The sequence below is a fragment of the Lutra lutra genome, chromosome 15 (genome assembly GCF_902655055.1).
Source record: "Lutra lutra chromosome 15, mLutLut1.2, whole genome shotgun sequence".
Taxonomy (NCBI): Eukaryota; Metazoa; Chordata; class Mammalia; order Carnivora; family Mustelidae; genus Lutra; species Lutra lutra.
Window position 1 is genome coordinate 44026991 of NC_062292.1, and position 18100 is coordinate 44045090.

The 18100-nt window shown below is 55.8% G+C and overlaps 1 protein-coding gene across 1 annotated transcript in view; it reads left to right on the forward strand.

Moving 5' to 3' along the window:
- Positions 1–18100, forward strand: part of NFASC (neurofascin) — a 179366-nt gene that overhangs the window by 146567 nt on the left and 14699 nt on the right. Inside the window, 6 exon segments of the mRNA XM_047704991.1 lie at positions 666–788; positions 1833–2006; positions 4385–4399; positions 9716–9940; positions 13313–13429; positions 14695–14847. Of these exon segments, the coding sequence (XP_047560947.1) occupies positions 666–788; positions 1833–2006; positions 4385–4399; positions 9716–9940; positions 13313–13429; positions 14695–14847 (807 nt within the window).

Sequence of the window (18100 nt, forward strand, 5' to 3'; positions counted from 1 at the left end):
GCTTTGCCCTCTTCTGTTTCTCCTCCCTCCCTTCTTAACCGCCTTTCCCCCCCATTTTTCTTCTCTTCCTCCTTTGTTCTTCCCTCTTATTTTCTTTATTCCTATCTTTCCAGCCCCCTCATTTTGCGTTTCATCTCCAGCCTCTCTCCGTCGCTCCCGCTCCTGGTGCCCTGTCCATGAGGCCCACCTTGGGCTTCTTTCTACTGACCCCTGAACCCAGCATTCTCAGCTCGGAGGCCTGGGCCTGCTGCTGGGCCCCAGGGTGAGGAACCTTGTCTGAGACTGGGAACCGCAGCTTCTGTGCCCACAGCTCTGGTTGGTTCCCTGCTGGCTCGAAGGCATCTTTGCAGGGACAGAGCCTAACGTGTGCTGAATCCACAGTAGTTGCTAAAGGAAAACCTGACTGATTTCTCCCGCATTTAAACAGAGTCTGAGCCATGCTTGTCCTAAACTGGGAGGGGATACAGGGGTAGGGAGCAGCATCCTGGATGGGGCAAAGGGCTCTCGTCCCCCCCTCTGGTTCCCCTGGGTTCTGGCTTAGCAGCTGTCCAGCATGGGGGTTGCCCCAGGTCAATGCCTTCATACTTGTGCTCTGTTTTTTTGTGTTTCCTCATCCTGCCTCTGCCCTCCCCTTCTTTTCCCCTGCCCTCTCCTCCTTCCCCAAGTACCCAGTGCCCCCAGGCGTTTCCGAGTCCGGCAGCCCAACCTGGAGACAATCAACCTGGAGTGGGATCACCCGGAACACCCCAACGGGATCCTGATCGGATACACGCTCAAATACGTGGCCTGTACGTTCCACGCTTCCTTCTCTTAATCTGGGATTCACAAGCCCCGTTCTTGCCATTTCACTAAGGAGTCGAGGTAGAAAAGCTCTAGGTAGCTCAGCGCGCCCTGCAGAGGGTTAGAGGTGCCAAAGAGAAAGTTCCCCTAGAGGATTAGGGGAGGCAGAGACCCAGCTCACCCCCCCCACCCATCCCCATCATCATCCCCCGCCCCCCCAGCTGGCACAGCTCCTCCTGCCAGGAGCTTCCGGTCTAATGAGGGATTTAGCCCCTACCCTTCGGGGATCTTAGAGTTTCCAACACCTACAAGTGAGTCTAGGAAAGACCGTATTTGTGCCTCATCAGACGGGATATATTACACACAGGGGAATCCACACAGCACTCGGGGAGGCTAAACCAGGTACCGTTTATGTCAGGAGCCCAGGTAGGGAAGACCTCACTGAAAGAGCTTAGTGTCACCCTGTCCGGACAGCAGTGTCCTTACATTTGAGAAGCCTCCACAGTGGCCGATCTTGTACCTCATTGGGAAGCTCAAAGGGCCAGGTGTTGTGCTGTGGACGATTTTAATAGCCAGCTGCGTGCTTGTGTGCTGTTCTAAATGATCTCTGGCCTGACCGTCCCTCTTTGAGGTATACTGAATAGGCCTTTTACAAAGGAGGCATTAATGATCAAAAGCTCTAGTGATTCTGCCCTAGTTGTGTTTGAAAGGAAGAAAGGACCTCAAAAGTTTTGTCCTTATTGAAAAGGCCTGGGGATTATAAACCAAATCTTTCAGAACCTGCCACATAACTTTGCAGTGAGCTGGAGATTATGAGATCAGTGAAAAAGCCTGAGCCCTGGGGTGTCATTGAAGAGCCGGAAAGTTTCTGCCCAGGTCTCTGCCCTTGAACCCTAATCTCCCAACCCCTGGGTCATTAAGGTCCTGGGGCGACCTCCCCTTGTTCTCTTTGCAGCAGAGTCGGGAAGGCTTTCTCCTTCCAGCTGCAGATTATATAACCTACCACGGTCACTGCTGCTCGAGTTCAATTTCACTTACCTATCTCTCCCCAGTTAATGGAACCAAATTAGGAAAGCAGATAGTGGAAAACTTCTCTCCCAATCAGACCAAGTTCACGATGCAAAGAGCAGACCCCGTGTCGCGCTACCGCTTTACCCTCAGTGCCAGGACGCAGGTGGGCTCTGGGGAAGCTGTCACCGAGGAGTCACCAGCACCCCCGAATGAAGGTAGGTGCATTGCCACAGCCTCGGGGATGGAAGGTCCCGGTGGAAGGTCCCGGCTAATTCCGATGCCTAGAGAAACAGCCTCACCTGGCCTTCTGGCCGCCAGCCTTCTGGGCTGGAGAGAAAATAAGGCTGCAGGTCCTCTAGCCCCCCCACAGGATACAAGAGAACCCATCCCCTATGCTGAGAGGTAGGTGTATCTGGAAAACTCAGATCTTCTTAGACAATGGCACTCAGACCTGACCCGCACTTTGCTTTGACTTGCTCGGCTACTTAACATCTGTCACCTGTCCTCCTTGGCGGGGAGGGGGGGATAGGAAAGAGAGCCTGGGTCGTGGGAAGTAAAGGTGCTAATGAACTTCAGAGAGCTGCAGCAGTGTTGGCCCATGGTGGGGGGGGGCTGCAGTGCTACTAAGGATACCTGGGGACAACTCTGGGATACCTCTTCTCCAGAGGGCACACGGAGCCAAGGAAGGAGGGAAGCAGCCTCGATCGACGCTACTCGCCAGGAGCGTGAGCACAGCAGGTGTCAGCCCTGCTCGGAGCCTGAGCTGGGTTGGGTATCAGGCTGTGTGCAGGGAGGGCGTTGGGAAACAGCCCCTGGCCAAGCCAGCTTTCCTGAGAGCAGCTCTTGGCTCAGCTCTTGGCTCCTGGTATCTTCCTAGCCCCGGAGCACCCCCCACTTGGCTGCGCCTGCCTGAGAAGGCCACTAGAGGGGACTCCAGGCCCACTCGTACCCGTGCTGGCACCCGGAACCTCCAGGATGCCAGGCTGTAGGAGGAGACCCCCTGTTTTGCAGAGGTGCAGTGGTGTGTTCAACAGCCGTTTCCTGAGCATCTGCCACGTGAGGTCCAAACACGGTGCCGAAAACAAGGGACATGGTCCAGCAGGGGCGGCCGCAAGAATATCTCCTTGCTGTCCCGCGTGAGGAATGTTAGGGTTAGCTGAGGCAGGTGCAGTGGCCATGCAGAGGCTGGGCAGAGGAGAGGTCCATTCTGCAAGGGAAGAGGCAATGTGAATGGGGATTCTAGAAGCAGACAAAAGGTTACTCTGTGCAGTGCTTGTCCCAGAAGCTGAGGTCCGATGGCCTGACCCTGGCCCACATTGGACCTCCCAAGCACCTCTTCCCCACCCCAGCAGAGCCTCAGGGCTTCTTCCTCTGGGCCTACCAGGCCTGCTGCAGGGACTCCCAGCTCAGCTTCACAGCCACCCTGCACCCCTCCCCAGCCCTGCCCATCGTCCCCCTCCCCCTGGGCCAGCAGGCCAGGCTAAGCAGGCAGGAGCGGGGACGGGCAGGACCTGGAGAAAGGCTGACAGTCCTTCTCTGGTCTTATAAACCGGGCATGAGCCACACAATAAACTCCCCCTCCTAGTGTGCTTGTCAACCCCCCTGGGCACTAGGGCAGTTTATTAGGGCTGGGGGACTTTGGGTAAGTAGCTAATAATACGCCACTTAGCAAAAGCCTGGCCAGAAAAGGGATAACGCGCTTTCCTGATTCCTTAATTCTATAAGGAGAGACATAAAGAGAGCCTCTTGTCCTTCCCCATTCCTGGCCCAAAACAGAACATCAGATCAACAAATACCCCATTGTCAAGCCCTAGTGACCACCACAGGGTACATTCTGGGGCCCCAGGGGACAAGAGGACAAAGGGAGACTTTCTTTTCCATTTAGGGGTTTGCAATAAATTCAGGAATTCCTTTTTAGGACTCCCAATCCACAGTTGGGTTTCTTCTTTCATAAAGTTTTGCTGGTGGGAAAGAACAGGGTGCAGCAGACCCTCTGAGCAGGGGGGCCTCAGGGCTGCCATCTGTGAGAGCTCCTGGGCCTTCCAAGGCCTAGGTGGTGTGGGGGAGGGTTCACAAAACAGGCTCGCCCCTCCTCCATCCGTCCCAATGCTACTCACCATCTTCCCCCAAAGATACGGGATTTGGGGTTTGACATCCTCCTTATGCCCACAATTCTTGGCATCCCGGAAGGTCACCCAGCCTGCCTCATAGAGATCAGCCTGGCCAGGGAAGACACACCCTTGGGGAAAGACCTGGAAACAAAGCACTCGAGATTCGCCGTCTCTACAACCACCCCTTAGTTGGTAGTCCTTGAGTGGAGGTAGAATCAGAGTATATTAGAGAGGTCTCCAAGATCCAGGTGGAAAGTTTTCTGTAGGTACATACCAGACTGCCCATGGAATTGACCATGAACCCTCGACACCAGTTGGCATCCTCAGGGCAGTAGCCAGCCCCTGGTGACACTGTCTGGGTCACATTTGAGCCAGACGCTTCTCTGCTCTCTTGTCCTGTGGTTTCACCTGTGCTCTGTTTTGTCTTCCCTCTCTCATCCTTTCTCCCTCTCTCTGGCCATCTTGGGCGCTGTGTTCTGAAGCCACTCCAACCGCAGGTACCGTACCAGCAGCAGAGGTAATGGGCATGGCATGGGACAGTGCAGGCGGAGCCCGCCCAGCTAGGGTGGAGAAGGAGGGAGTCCAGGATGAAAGCATGTTCCAGACTGTCTCTTTCAGGGGTTGGGAAGCCAGACTGTCAAGAAGGCTGTGTGCTGAGGATGGAACCAGAGGAGGTCAAAGCTTCCCCCTCTTCCTCTTCACTTACTCTTGGTCCCCCTCGGATGGCTTAGGAGGGCCCCCCCACAACGGGCTCCAGACCTAGTCTCTGCAGCTGCAGCTTTCTTGGAAGCTGCGTGATTCCTTCCCCTGACTGACATGGGCCCTGGCCTAGTTTTGACATCTCGGGGTGCAGAGAGAGGGTCTGCCGTCCTTGGGTGGCCAGCCGTGCCCCTGAAAGGAATGCTGGCCTGTGAGTGGAGGCAGCTGGCTCCTGTCTTCCGGTCCGGCTGCCATCCCCTGAAAGGGTGCCTCGGGGCGAGCGCTCTGTGCATGCAGCCCGTGCGCGCGGCATGGGGGCCCAGCACCAGCTCTGCCGTCTGCCGTGGGTTCTGGGCAGTGACCGGGACTGAGCTTGTCCTTGGATAGGGCCAGGTGCTCCAGGACCTGGAGTCTCAGTGGGCACCATAGGCTGGTTGTTCCCTCGCCCCTTAGAAACCCAGCTTCTCAGAGTCTCCAGCATAAGAACAGCCGCCACTCTTGGGGTCTGGGAGCTAAAAGCACAGCAGAAGGGAGGAGTGGGTGGGTAGGTCCCAACTTAGGACATGGTCCGCTGACCGCAGACCTCCTGTTAAGCCCTCATGCTGGGCATGTCATTATTGAAGGCCTATCCTCAGGCTGGGGATGCTAGGCAGGGGACCCCACGGGTCCTTCCCCGTCCTCCTCTGCAGCTGAGGGCAAGGCTCATCCTGGCAAAGCAAAGGCTAGGGGCCCAGGGATCACTAGAGCCTCCTGAAGCTCTAGGCAGCGGGGTGGACTGAGAAGCAGGTGAGGAACCGGAGGGTTAGCTTATGAAGACGACTGCCAGATCTGGTTTCCTCCCATCCCCATTTTAGGTTGGTTCTATTTCTGTTGCACACCCCGCTTCCTTCCATTTGTTTCTTTTGCCAGATCTGTGGGTGGTGCGCAGCCATCATCCCTCCCTCTCCACCCCCGCCAGCTCCCCATCCCCCCTTCCACATCATTGCCCAGGCTGGTGGATCCCAGTGCCTCCCCACAGGGCCCAAACAGCCTCCACTGGGATATGAGATAGGCAGATGTCCTGGGTGTGGGGACCATGGAGAAAGCCATCCTTGTACTCCACAGGCTGCCCTGACTTTCTGGTGCAACTTGGCCCAGGGGTTTCTTCTGGAACTCTTCTAGCAGGTGCTCAGGGTAGCCTAAGCAGGCTCAGTGAACATAAGAGGGGGAAACACAGGACACCAAGAGAATCCACTGGAAGTTCATTGGTCAACCAGCTCCCAGCCCACCTCCCCCTTTCTGACACCCTGGGACCCGAGGCAGGTGGGTCAGGTAGCAGGGAGTCCGCCGTGCCAGCAAGCGTCTGTGCCGGCCTGGGCTGCCGCTCTCATGAGTGGCACCTGTGAGGGAAAGGTGATCATCCCCCCACCTTCTGCTCCCCATTTAGAAAAGATCTAAGCCCATTGTGGTATGCACAGTGACTGCAGGGTCTCCGACCCTCGATCACACGTGCTTCCTGGGTGCCAGCTTCCCCGGGACATGGCAGTAGAGGCTCAGTGCACGTCTTTGTAAATAAGATGTGCTCATGGCATCGGCTGTCCTCAGCTGTAATGCTTGAGAACCTTCTGCGCACACTGCAGGTGCCAGGCAGTGGAGCCCAGGTCTGACAAATCCGACGCGGGTCCCTTCCAGCTCATCGTCCCTGAACCTGGGTGTTTTATCCCCACACTTACCTGTTCATGTCTTACCCACTAAAAATAAACCCTCTTGCACACCCGGTCTATAGTCTCTCAGGATGGCTGCCCATCTGGCCTGGCCATCTGTGGCTTGGCCACGGTCGTCCGTGCGCCATGTGGCCATTTTTGGACTGAACCTTCCACCTTGGAATGTCTGGAAACTCCTGTCCTCCTCTGTAACTCAGATTTGCAAGTGTCTGTGGGGCAGCTCCGTGGCCGATTCTGGGGTCAGGAAGATGAATAAGACAAGCTCTCTCCCCAGTTTTCCCCATCTCTTCTGTGGTGTTTCCCCGAAACTCTGGTGGCAAAGCCTCAGCCGTGGCTAGGGTACCTTCCAGTGTGCGTGAGGTAATCCAGTAGGCTGCCATGGCCTTTGTGGAGGGGTGCTATGCTTCTAGCTCTAGCCGCGCCCCCCACTGTCCTGAGACACCGCCCCCCACGGCCTTCCTGTCCATTGTCAGGCTGATACTGTCCACTGCTCATTGGCTACCGTGGTTCTCCAGCCTGTAATTCCTGCTTTAACTGGAGAGGACATCCAAGCTCAGCAACGCGCCTCCCCAGCCTGTGGGCCTCTCCGTCTCTAAGCCCCTTATCTCCTCTGTGCAAACCCACCCCAGGGGATGAACTCCTCTGGGTTACCTTTGACCTGAGCACACTGGACAGTTTCTCCATGAAAACCTGCCTCCCCCTCTCACCTATGGGAACCTCTAACAACTCACTCCCCTGACCCAGAACCTTTCCGTCTTGCCTCTGCCCCCCCGACTCCCTCTCCCTATCTCCCTGTCTCTCTGCCCCTGTCCAGCTATGGGACAACAGACACAGCTAATGAGTGGGTCAGAGAGAACAGTGATTTGCCAGCTGTGACCTCAAGCCTAGCTGAGGCTGCCACCTCCACAGTGACTCCAATGGGAGGACACTTGGGAGGATACTCCTTGCCTTTTGTTCCCCTCTTACCGATACTGAGACTGTTGATGCTGACCTGGAGGGAAAGTGGTTAGGTGGCCGTCATCAGAAATGCTTCCTCCTTGTCACACTTGGCAGAAGGGACCATTGGTGGGGAGGGGCAAGATGACGCAGCATCTACAGATTCATTTCCCATTCTTGTCTCTGACCAGCAGCACCAGGGAAAAAGTCACCCTAACCTCGCCTCTCGTAGCCTGTTTCTAGGGCTTCTTGCTGGAATGCCCAGGGAAGCATGTGCGAGCCTCACTGTGGGCCTGTGGGAGTGTAGTGTGTGTGTCTCTGCTTTACCAGAGCCAAGGGGCATGTGAGAGTGTGTAGAGCTCTGGGGGCAAGTGCCACTGAGTCTGGGGGCGCAGGAAATGTAACACCACCGCCCATGTGTGCATTACTCAGAACGGGATGATTTTAACTCAGAGTTGTCCCCTCAAAGCTTTTTGGCGATGCCTTTTAAATAGTCATGGAAAAGGAAGGCGCTGTGAACATCCTATTGCCAGAAGTGATTAGAAACTACGCCGCTGGTACGGAGCCAAGTCAGAGCCGGTCCTGCCCAGACGGGCAAGCTAGCCTCTCCAGGGTCCTTCCTGCAGCACAGAGCAGCAGGAAAAGCCCATGTGTGTGTGTGGCCACGGGAGCTGCAAGGGACCAGGTCTGGAAGGGAGCTGACCTCTGCCTTGGGGTCTCTCCGGCTTTTCCGTGTGTTTGTGTCTGTCTGTCTTGGTGAGTGGGGTAGGTGGACTCCCTCACCCTGAGCATTTACAGCACTGAGCTTTCCAGGCCTGGGGCCACCTTGCACTAATGCATCCTCGAAGGTTGACTTTGACAGGGAGTCTGGCCACGCCCCCACGCCTTCCTGATGTCCACGTTGGCTTTGACCCCACCCAGGAATGTTTGGAATGCGTGGGACACAGCTGGCTACCCAGTGTGACTTCTGTGGTCAGCACACCCTCAGGGTCCAGTACCGCCTCTGATCTTGCAAATAGGGAAGTGGCTGGGATCCCAGAACACTCCCTCCTCCTCCGTGGGGATGGGTAATATTGGAGAATTGGGAATGAAAGGGCCTTTGTTACTCAGGCTCTTACTGCCAAGTCCTTGGGTCTCTTCATTCTCCCCTGAGAAAAGCTCTCTGGCCATTGTCTCTTTGACTCCCTCCCTGCCCTGGCCCCACTTCTGGGCAGTGGGGATCTTATCTTCCTAAACTTCTGGAGCTTTGAGATAGGGCTGGCGTGTGGCTATTTCTTGGGGGTTTACAAGGATCTCCTTCATCTTAACATCCCTGCCTTCTGTCCCAGAAAGCAGACCATGATCAGATGATAGGAGATGGCAAGGAGAGAGGAGGTCTGTCTCTCTCTGGTTTGCCCCCACCATTCTCATCCTCATGGCTTTCGGTAATACTGGACCTAGAGAGTAGTAGGGGCCGCCCTCGGTTAGCTTCCCCGACCCTTCTGTAGAAGGAAAGTGGGCATATGGAAACAATGTCACACAGATGGACTTAGCCACCCAGGGGTGGCTGACATCCGGGGTGGCTTTGGGTGGGAGATGAGAGTATGAGAGTGAACACAGATTTGAACCAATCTCCCTGAAGATTTATGCAACAAAGAGGCCCACAAATATATCTCGTTTATGTCCCGGGGTTTCTCCATCCACAGAGCACAGGTGACACTGCGACTCCATTAGTGCCCATCCCACATCCTAATGTGAAGGGAAGGGCCCTGGGGTTCCTGGAGCCCTAATGTCCTCAGAAGAGAGGAGTTAGGGCAGAGTAATTACAGAAAGGAGCATCACTGGGCAGGGAAGAAGGGAGGAGAGGCAGGGCCACAGATCAGAGCTGAGAGCCTGGGGACGGGCGGACGGTGAGACAGGAGATGCAGACCCCACTGGGAGGCTGACCCCCAGAGTGGGGGCTGTTTGCTCTCTGTTGTTGGGTTTGGGGGTGTTAGGACTCAAGCAGCTGTGAGAAAGGGTACTTTGGGAGTGAATGGCTGGGAATGGGAGCCTTCTCAGTGCTCCTGCAGCCGCCACCTGCCCCCCTCCAAGGCAGGAGCTCTGGGGCCAGACCCAGGTGCTGCTAACTGGCCTGTGTCTGGGTGGTGCTGGCTGGGGACCCCATGCCGTCCCTGGCACCTGAGCGATTCGGTGTCCGTCCTTTCCCATCCTCATCCTCACTCTTGGCGGGTTGCATGCTGGGTGCTTCAAGCCACACAGACCATGAGAAGAAAATGAAACACGCACAAGGCTTCATTCTCTTCCTGGCCCATGGCTGTGTCCTCTCACTGTGTTCCGTCCGACCCGGTCCGTCACGCCGGGCGGGGGCGGGAGGCTTCTGGTCACTGAGCCCCATCTCCTCCCTGGAGCTGCCTGCCTTGCACGCGGGGCCGCGAGTCCAGGCCGAGGGCCGCCCAGACCAACCGGACGGGCTGTTCTACATTTCCCCCCCAGCTCCTCCCACGTGGCCCCCGACCACGGTGGGTGCGACAGGCGCTGTGAGCAGTACTGACGCTACTGCCCCCGCTGCCACCACCGAAGCCACAACAGTCCCCACCATCCCAAGTGTCGCACCTACCACCGTGGCCACCACCACCGCTGCCACCACTACAACCACTGCCGCCACCACCGCAGAGAGGCCTCCCACCACCGCCTCCGGGACTAAGATGCCCGAATCTGGTACTGCCACTTCCCCTGTGCCCCGTCCCTCCGCCAGAGCCCCCCACGTAGAAGGGCGGGTCTGGGGGTGCCGTTGGCTGACGCCTCCCGTTGTTTCTACCTGGAGAGCGCACAGGGTTGCTAGGTCCGGGAGCCTGGGGGCTCAGAGTGCCACCTAGCACGCTCCACCTTAGGCAGCCCTCCTCGGCTCCGCATGCCTGTTCTAGCCTCATATCCTGTTAACAGAGGCCCACACTCCGCAGGCAGTACCCTGGGGTCCTGGATGGGAGGGCTGTCTCCACCTCCATGCGGAGCAGCAGCTCGGGGCTGAGCATTCTGGAAAGGAGAGAGTATGGGCAAGCGCAGGGGCCTGACCCCAGATAGTTGGCCGGAGAGGGCTTCCTGCCCAGGGCCACGTCACTTCCAGCCCCGCAACCTAGAGGAGTGGGGAGTGGCCAGCCCTGCCAGGCAGCTCTTCCCTCGCCCCTCTCCCAGCAAAGCATATCTACAGCCTCCCCACCCCTTAGCCTTTTTTTAAGAAGGGCTTCCAGGAAAGCATTGCTACGGAGTCCCGTAATGCCCAAGGGTGCTCTGTTCTTCCCACTCGCATCCCCCACACCCCCAGATACACACCCCCATTTATTTCTAAGAACCAAGCATCAAACACCCTTTCATTACCGGCCCAGGGAGGGCCTCTAGCTTGCAGAGTGCACAGGCCAGCTGCAGAGTCAGCCTGATGCAGCTGGCAGGGCGGGCAGGAAGCATCCAGAACCCTCCACCGGCAGCTGTAGGGTGGTAGCCGCCCGCCCTGCCCCCCGGTCCTGGGCAGGTCCCTTTACCTTCTGGGGCCTCACTTCTCAGCACCTGAATGAGGATGGAGGCTTGATGCACGTGTGAGTATCGTCTTTAATTCCATTACACGGAGTTACGTGAGCCCTAAGGGGACAAGGGACACATAACTGACAGTATGTTCTCCGGACCTTGAAAACGCCAATTTGCCATGAAGGTACAATATCTAGAATTTAAACAGCACGGACTGTAGGAAGATGTCGGCTGGGGAGAAGCCTGGCAGGCTACTAGAAGCTGCCACCAGTAGTTTGGTGATGGGCGTTCTTTGGGGCCACAGGGAGGCATCTTTGCCTTATAACACGGCCCCGTGTCCCCACAAGTGCTGTGAGGTCACTGAGCAGATGCGCGGAGGCTGAAGAAGGGACAGATCTTGCCCCCCCCACAGAGTTCCTTGCCCTCCGGAGGGGTCAGCCTTGCTGCCGTAGGACTAACCCATGGACTCTCACGTGCGACTCCTAACTGCCCGAGACACCGCGGGGGACCTACCCGTGCCCCTGAACTTATCCTTAGAGCCTGGGGACACCCCTCAAACATCCTCATTTCCCTTAACGCAGCAGACTGGTACTGCCATCCATGAATTTTAAAATGATCATTCATCTTTACCATGTCTTAGGACCAGATGTTTCCAAAGTTTACTTTTTTCAGGGTGAAATGGCACTTTTTCTTTGTCCTTAACTTGTCTCTTTCAGACTTCAAGGGATGCGCCCTAACTCTCCCATTGCAGGACTCAGCAGAACCATCCATACTTCCGTCACGCTTTCTGTTTTTCATAGCAATCGGTAGTCCTCCTTCCTGGTCTTTCTCTTCGAACATTTTCTTTAGCGGTCGGCGTCCCGCTCTCTCTCCGTAGCACGGCCTTCCCCCAGCTCCTCTAAGTCGTTTTGCTTCCCCATGGTTTCACCTTTTCCAGCAGTCCCCCAATCTCTACTACCTTTGAGACTGTCAGATTTGGGTCGATATTGTATTGGCAGCCAAGCTGTTTAAACACAAATTCTCTGGCTAATTCCAGGCCCCAGAGCTGAGGAGGAAGAAGCTCGAGTTCCCACATCATGAGTTCTCGTAGTTCGTTCCCACTAGCAAAAACCATGAGATAGCAAGGAGCTGGGATTCGGGGTGGCGTAAAACTGCCAGGACAATGGGACCCCCGGGCGGATAAGTAAAGAATCCCGCGTTCTGCCCTCCCCACGGAGAATGCCCCATGGCGCTGTCAGTGGAGCCTCCGTCTTGGCCCCTCACCTAACATGAATCATACTCACCTGGGGCAACCGGCATCCAACAAGGGTGTCATAGAGAAGGCATCTCTTTGAAGCAAAGACCAGATCTTTTATCACTTTCCCAGCCCTGCAGACTCGGTCACGTGTCAAGTAGATAATGAATAAATGCATCACCGTACTCTATTCATTTATTTTTGACAAGTGAGCCGATGACAGTGCCCCCTTGCATGCTAATAAAATATACAGGAGCCACACTTGTAAAGTCTTTGAAATACACAGCTTCACGCTAGTACTCCGCTATGAAATCTTTGCTGGGCAGTGGAGTAATCAGACTGCTGGGACTGGTGAAAAATGATTACATTTGAAGATTAGTGCTACTCTCCTGTCCACAGGCTATGGTTTCAGACAGTACCGTGGCTTTGATAAAGCAGCTCCCAGCTCGTAGGCTCCAGATAATTAATGTTTCCCATATTGCGTGGAGATCGAGCCTCGGAGACAATTTAGTGCTGAGAAGCCAAAAGAACTGGATTCTTCCGGTGTCTGAACCTCTGAGGCTTGACGGTCAAGAAGGAGTTACCTTCTTTGGGTCCCACCTAGCCCAGGAGAGGGAGAGGAGGGCTTCATAGCTCTCCTCCCTACTTGGGACCCTGCGGTTGTAGATCCCAAGTCTCCTTAGGTCATCTGAGGCCCTGTTCCACATAATCCAAGAGTTTGCTGACCAAGAGGGACCTCAGGGACTCCAGAGCCACCCCTCTGGGTTACTGTTCTCTAGTCTCAGGAGCACGGTAAGGCTTTCCCACCTTTGGTCCTGCCCTTCCTACACATCATGTCTCTCCAGGGCCTTCAAGAGATCCCACTCTCCTTCTTGTAGAATGTCTCTTGTTGAAGGGAACAAGGCTGGCCCATCTCTCGGCTTCCGTCTGTACGCTGGTCAACAGGGCTTTCTCCGGTTTCTTCCACTGCCCCATTCCAATCCATGACAGGGGATCTAGAAAGGGAAAGAACCCAGGTTCGAGCCTCCAGTGGCATGGGTCGAAACCGACTTTTCATTCCGGCCCCTACCTGTGCAGACCCACAGACTGTCTCCAGCTCTCCCTCCCACACAGGTGCTCCTGACTGCACCTGTTCTGACCTGGATGTCGACCTCTGGCCTGGCCACCGAGGCTGCAGCTTGGAGCTCTGGCGGGCCCCGTGCACAGCCTCCTCTGAGTCCTCCCTTACCGAGCTGCGCACGCGTGTGTATGTGTGTGTAAATGTGTGTGTGCACATGTGTGTGTCTCCGGAGCTGCTCCCTCCTCACCACTAACCCCTCTTCTAACCTGCCCACCAGCCCCCGACAGGCAGTCCATATGGAACGTCACGGTGCTCCCCAACAGTAAATGGGCCAACATCACCTGGAAGCACAATTTCGGGCCCGGAACTGACTTTGTGGTTGAGTACATCGACAGTAAGCATTGCTGAGCGGAGGGGGGAGGGTGGCGGCAGCTGCTGCGGCGGGTAGCGCAGATGCCATTAGAGAGACCCCGCGGACTCCCCCAGGCTCTGAGGGCCTGCTAACCCGGCTTAATTATGACTTAATGAAATCGATACGCGCTCTGGCGGCAGTGGGGTGGGAAGAGCAACCAAAGGAGAAGGAAGAGGGCTTCTGAAACCATTAGTGGAGGTCTAGGGTTGCATGTGCTGGGGAGGACCTGGGTAATGGGGCTCTGCGTCTGCTTCCTGCCCAGGATGCGGGTTCTGAATAGCATCCCCCACCCCGTCACGAGCCAAACCTCACTTCTGCGTGGATTTCCGTAACTCACAACCCATGGGGTCTCCACTGGAGAGGCGAGGCCAGTTCAGACTTTTGGGTTCAGCTGTGCTTTGCACACAGAGGAATGCCAGTGGCCCCCCGTCCAAGGCACTGACCGGGACCACTTTGTCTCAGAGAGCGGGTGACTGGAGCTGAGCTATTCACTCTTTATGGGATCTCAGGATCAAGGGTACATATTGATTAGACTGTAGAGTGTGGTCAAATATCTGCCTTCTGTGAAGGAAGAGCCCTGCCCCTAGAGACTCAGACGCACCATGGTGTTCTCCTTAGCCGTGAATGAAACCAGCTCGCCCCGCCGGGAGATCCACCTGGGCGAGCTCCCTGAAGATCTGTAAAAAAAAAAAAGAGCAAAGCCGACTCTCAGTCCTCTGTGGCCAGAGGCGTTCCCATCCATAGAATCGGCGCCCCATCCATAGAATCGGTCCTTGCCATCGCAGCTCCCAATAGCCACCATTCACCCCGCACCTCAGAGGCCAGGGCACTCGCTTCTCCTGATGTGTGAACTCTCCACACAGCGAGACAGGAGAGGGGAAGCCAGGAGGGAGAGCCAAGAAGTAGAGTCCTGCCTCACCTCCGTGTCCCACGAGGGGGGCTGACTGGCTCTCTGACCCTCCCCGGGAAAGCTCGCACCCAGGAAGTAGGTCGTAATTGTTTAGTGCTAAGACCATAGTGAGGAGAAAAAGCTTGAGGAGAAGGAAGAGTGCCCTTGGCAGAAGGGCTGCTTGATGGGAGAGTCAGCATCGCATAGAAGGTTTGGTAGAGCGGCCCGGTGACCTCCTGGTCTGCACGGTGCCCCCCCCCGCAACACTTCTGCCCTTGACCGGTGACCAGGAACCCAAGCACTGCCTCTCCAGCTCCTCGTGCCTGGTCCTAGGCTGACTGAGGTTTCTGTTCCCCAGGCAACCATACGAAAAAAACTGTCCCTGTTAAGGCCCAGGCCCAGCCTATACAGCTGACAGACCTCTATCCCGGGATGACTTACACCTTGCGCGTTTATTCCCGGGACAACGAGGGCATCAGCAGTACCATCATCACCTTTATGACCAGTACAGGTGAGAGGGGAGCTGGCCTGGCCATCCCCGACGAGCATGGGGCATTTCATCCCATTCTCAGCTTCGTGCTTGTCTCTTCTCCTTGGAAAGAAGAATCATCCCACCCATCCCCCACCTTGCATGGCACGTCTCTGCTCTTACTATACGTCTGCCCACAGCTCCCAGGAACCCAAGAGGAGCCAGAGTGCATGCACAGTGGGAAGGAAGCGCCCTTCCAACCCCGAGGCGTGAGCGGGGAGTCTGAAGGAAATAGGATTGTAGCATGAGGACGGAGGAGGCCACCTGGCCCCCCTCGCTGGGCTTGAAACAAAAGCGCTTGGTGTAGGTGCAAACCCGGGCCCTGGGTGTGGGGCCGGGGGCCGGAGGAGCACGGAGCAACCCGCCCCATGCACACAGGACCTTGCTTCCTGCGCGTGGTGTTAAGAGACAGGGCCATCCAAGGGCCTCGACCCCCCAGATCTTCCCAGGATCAGCACATATGTCACTGCCTTGCCACTATCCTCTGTTAGAAAAATTCCCAAGTGCGTGACATGAGTTGTTGGGGGCTTTACTTTGGCTTAATTTTTTATCCCAAGTTGGCCGTGGCTTCAGAGTAGTTAATCTGTCCTGTTCGGCAAGAGGAGGAAGCTCTCGGGTTGGAGCAGAGTTCTGGCTCTAAAGGGACTTCAGCTGTTGCTAGAGAAGCAGCCTCAGTGCACCAAGGGGATAGGCTGGCAGCGGCTCAGGACACGGGAACAGGTCAGGATGGGCAGGCAGTTTGGAGCCCGGAGGGCACTGCTGATGTGTTCTCGTGTGTCTTCACAGTCGGCCCGGCAGGTGGCCGTGCTAAGCCCTGGGGCCAAGGGCGAGGGTTGGGGAATCAGCCAGAGAGAGAAAAGGACCAGCCCCTGCCCCCAGGATGTCCTAATCAGACGCAGGTTAGTAGACACATGCATAGAAGGAAAAGAAATACCACGCAATGATTTCTATGACCTTCTGAATGTTGACTGAAATACTCATTATCCCCCTGTGCCTGGCCAGACTCATCCTGGTATCCTGTATCTTGAGAGTCACCCCCCCGCCTTCTGTATAAATGTCTCCCTCCACCCCTTCTGGCCTGGTCCCTCCTGGTCTGGACGTCCTGTCCTCCGCCCTGTGCCTCCACCTGTCCTGCCTATGTCCAGGCCATGGAGACTCAGGGAGTCTGAGTCCAGCTGCCCGCTTGAGGCCAGCCCAGCCAACTCGGGCACGACGTCTGAGCAAGTGGCCAGGCCAGCTTGGCAGCCAGCCAAAGGAACTGGGCAGCTGAGCGAGCAGAGCAGGTGGCTGGACTCTGTCAGACCCAGTCAGGATCCCAAGCTGGCGCTCATCAGTACATGCGTTGGATTTTGCTTCATTATGAACCTGAGTTCAGCACAGAGGCAGGGAGCCCAGATAAGATCCCTGGCTGGAGCGCCCTGGTAGGGAACCCTGCCAAAGCCGGGCGCCCTCTGCTTCCAGAGTTTGACTTCTACCAGCACCAAGTCCTGGGGCTGTGAGTGAGGGGTGCAGAGAAAGAGCCAGAGAAAAAAGGACCAGTGCCTGCCCTCAGGGACATCCCAGTCTGCTTCTCCATATCCAACATGCGGTACAGGGGGGAAAAAGGAAAAGAAAAGAAAAACAAGAAGATTGATAATACACTTCCAAACATTGGCTCAGTGTCCTTTTCTCTTTTCCTGTGGTAGTTCTGGAGAGACGCTTCCTGATAGATCACTTTCAGAGTGAGTGAGTTTTCCCAGATTCCGCTCCATGCAAGCTGGGGTGAGCAGGTTTGTGACCCCAGCCCTGAGTATGTATTGCTCACTGATGTCACTGGCTGGCTAGAAATTACCATGTGCAAACCACAGAGGGAAAGGAAATATTTTCACTTTCTGAAGTTTGTGTGTTTCTGGATTCTTCAAAAATGCGCGCTGTGTATCCTTGGGCGGACTCCCGAGCCAAGTTCCCACGATCGCCTCGGTCCCAGGGTCTCATCAATGCAAGAGTTTATGAGCATCTCTGGGTCACTTAGGTGACCACAGGCCATCACTTTAGCCCACAGCCTCAAACATGCAGCAGTGGTTCAGGGGGGGATATGGAAGAAAACCCCTAGGAATGCTAACCAGCTCCCTGGCCCTCACCAGGAAGATCCCACATGGAAAGTTAATCACCTCCTTGATGCTTTTGAAGCCAAAGAGACCCAAGGGGCCACAGACACATAACTCTGGACTCCGGGGGACTCCTCAGCTCTTCTGTCCTGGGGGTGGGCAGTATGGAGGAAGGAGGCAGGGGGCAGGTGGGGACAGTGGGCCAGCGGAACAGACCGCGGACTGCCTCAGACCGCAGGGAAGCAGGAGGAGGGACATCAGGGGACCTCCCTGTAGTCAGTCTCAGTTATGTTTGGAAGAAACCCAGGATGGGGCATGGTGCGAATGCGGAGGCGTCAGCTGTGGCTTAAGTGAGCGCAGCTAAGCCCCGGTGCATCTGAAAGAAGGCCCGTTCTGCATATTTCTCTGTTCCTATTCCTGAAATGTAATTCTCCTGCAGACTTTGAGTGACTGGCCTTTGACCCATGAGAACCGCCGAATGGACCATTTCTGAGCAGTGGTGCGGGAGTGTGGTGTGCAGAAGGCACACAAAATATGGCCTCTGGTCTAGAGTGAGAGGCATTGGGACTCTGAGTTTGCCAGGCCTTGTGGGCTGGAAGAGCAGGTGCTGTCTGGCCCCCCCGTTCCAGGAGGAGGTGGTGAGCGTCAGCACAGTCCGGTCTTCGAATGTTGTCATTACCGTGTCCATTAGGAATCTTGAAACACGTTGAACAGATCGATTAAGAATGATGTTGGCAGCCAAGTGTAATGCCCTGAGCCTCCCTACAGTGCCTTCCGCCTCACAGAGTCCGTTCTGTCGGGTCACGTTGTGAATGAGATCATCTTGTCCTAAATTGCTTTTGGTTCTTGAGAAGCTAAGTCACTTTGATGGGGTCTGGTGGAGCCCACCTCAACCCAGATCCCACCTGATTTGGGTTTTGTTGACCAATCATTGACTAGAGCCTCGTCTTAGTTTCAGGTGTACAACATAATGACCTGATGTGTGTAGGTATTACAAAGTGGGGGCCACGAGAAGTTTAGTGAGCGGACAGCACACCGCGTAGTTACAAAACCCACTTGGATTTGAACAGCCTTCTGGGTCCAGAACGTTCTTTGACCTCTTTGGCAAGGACCGAAGGTAACATTTGAACTTCAGGTTGGTCAGGAAT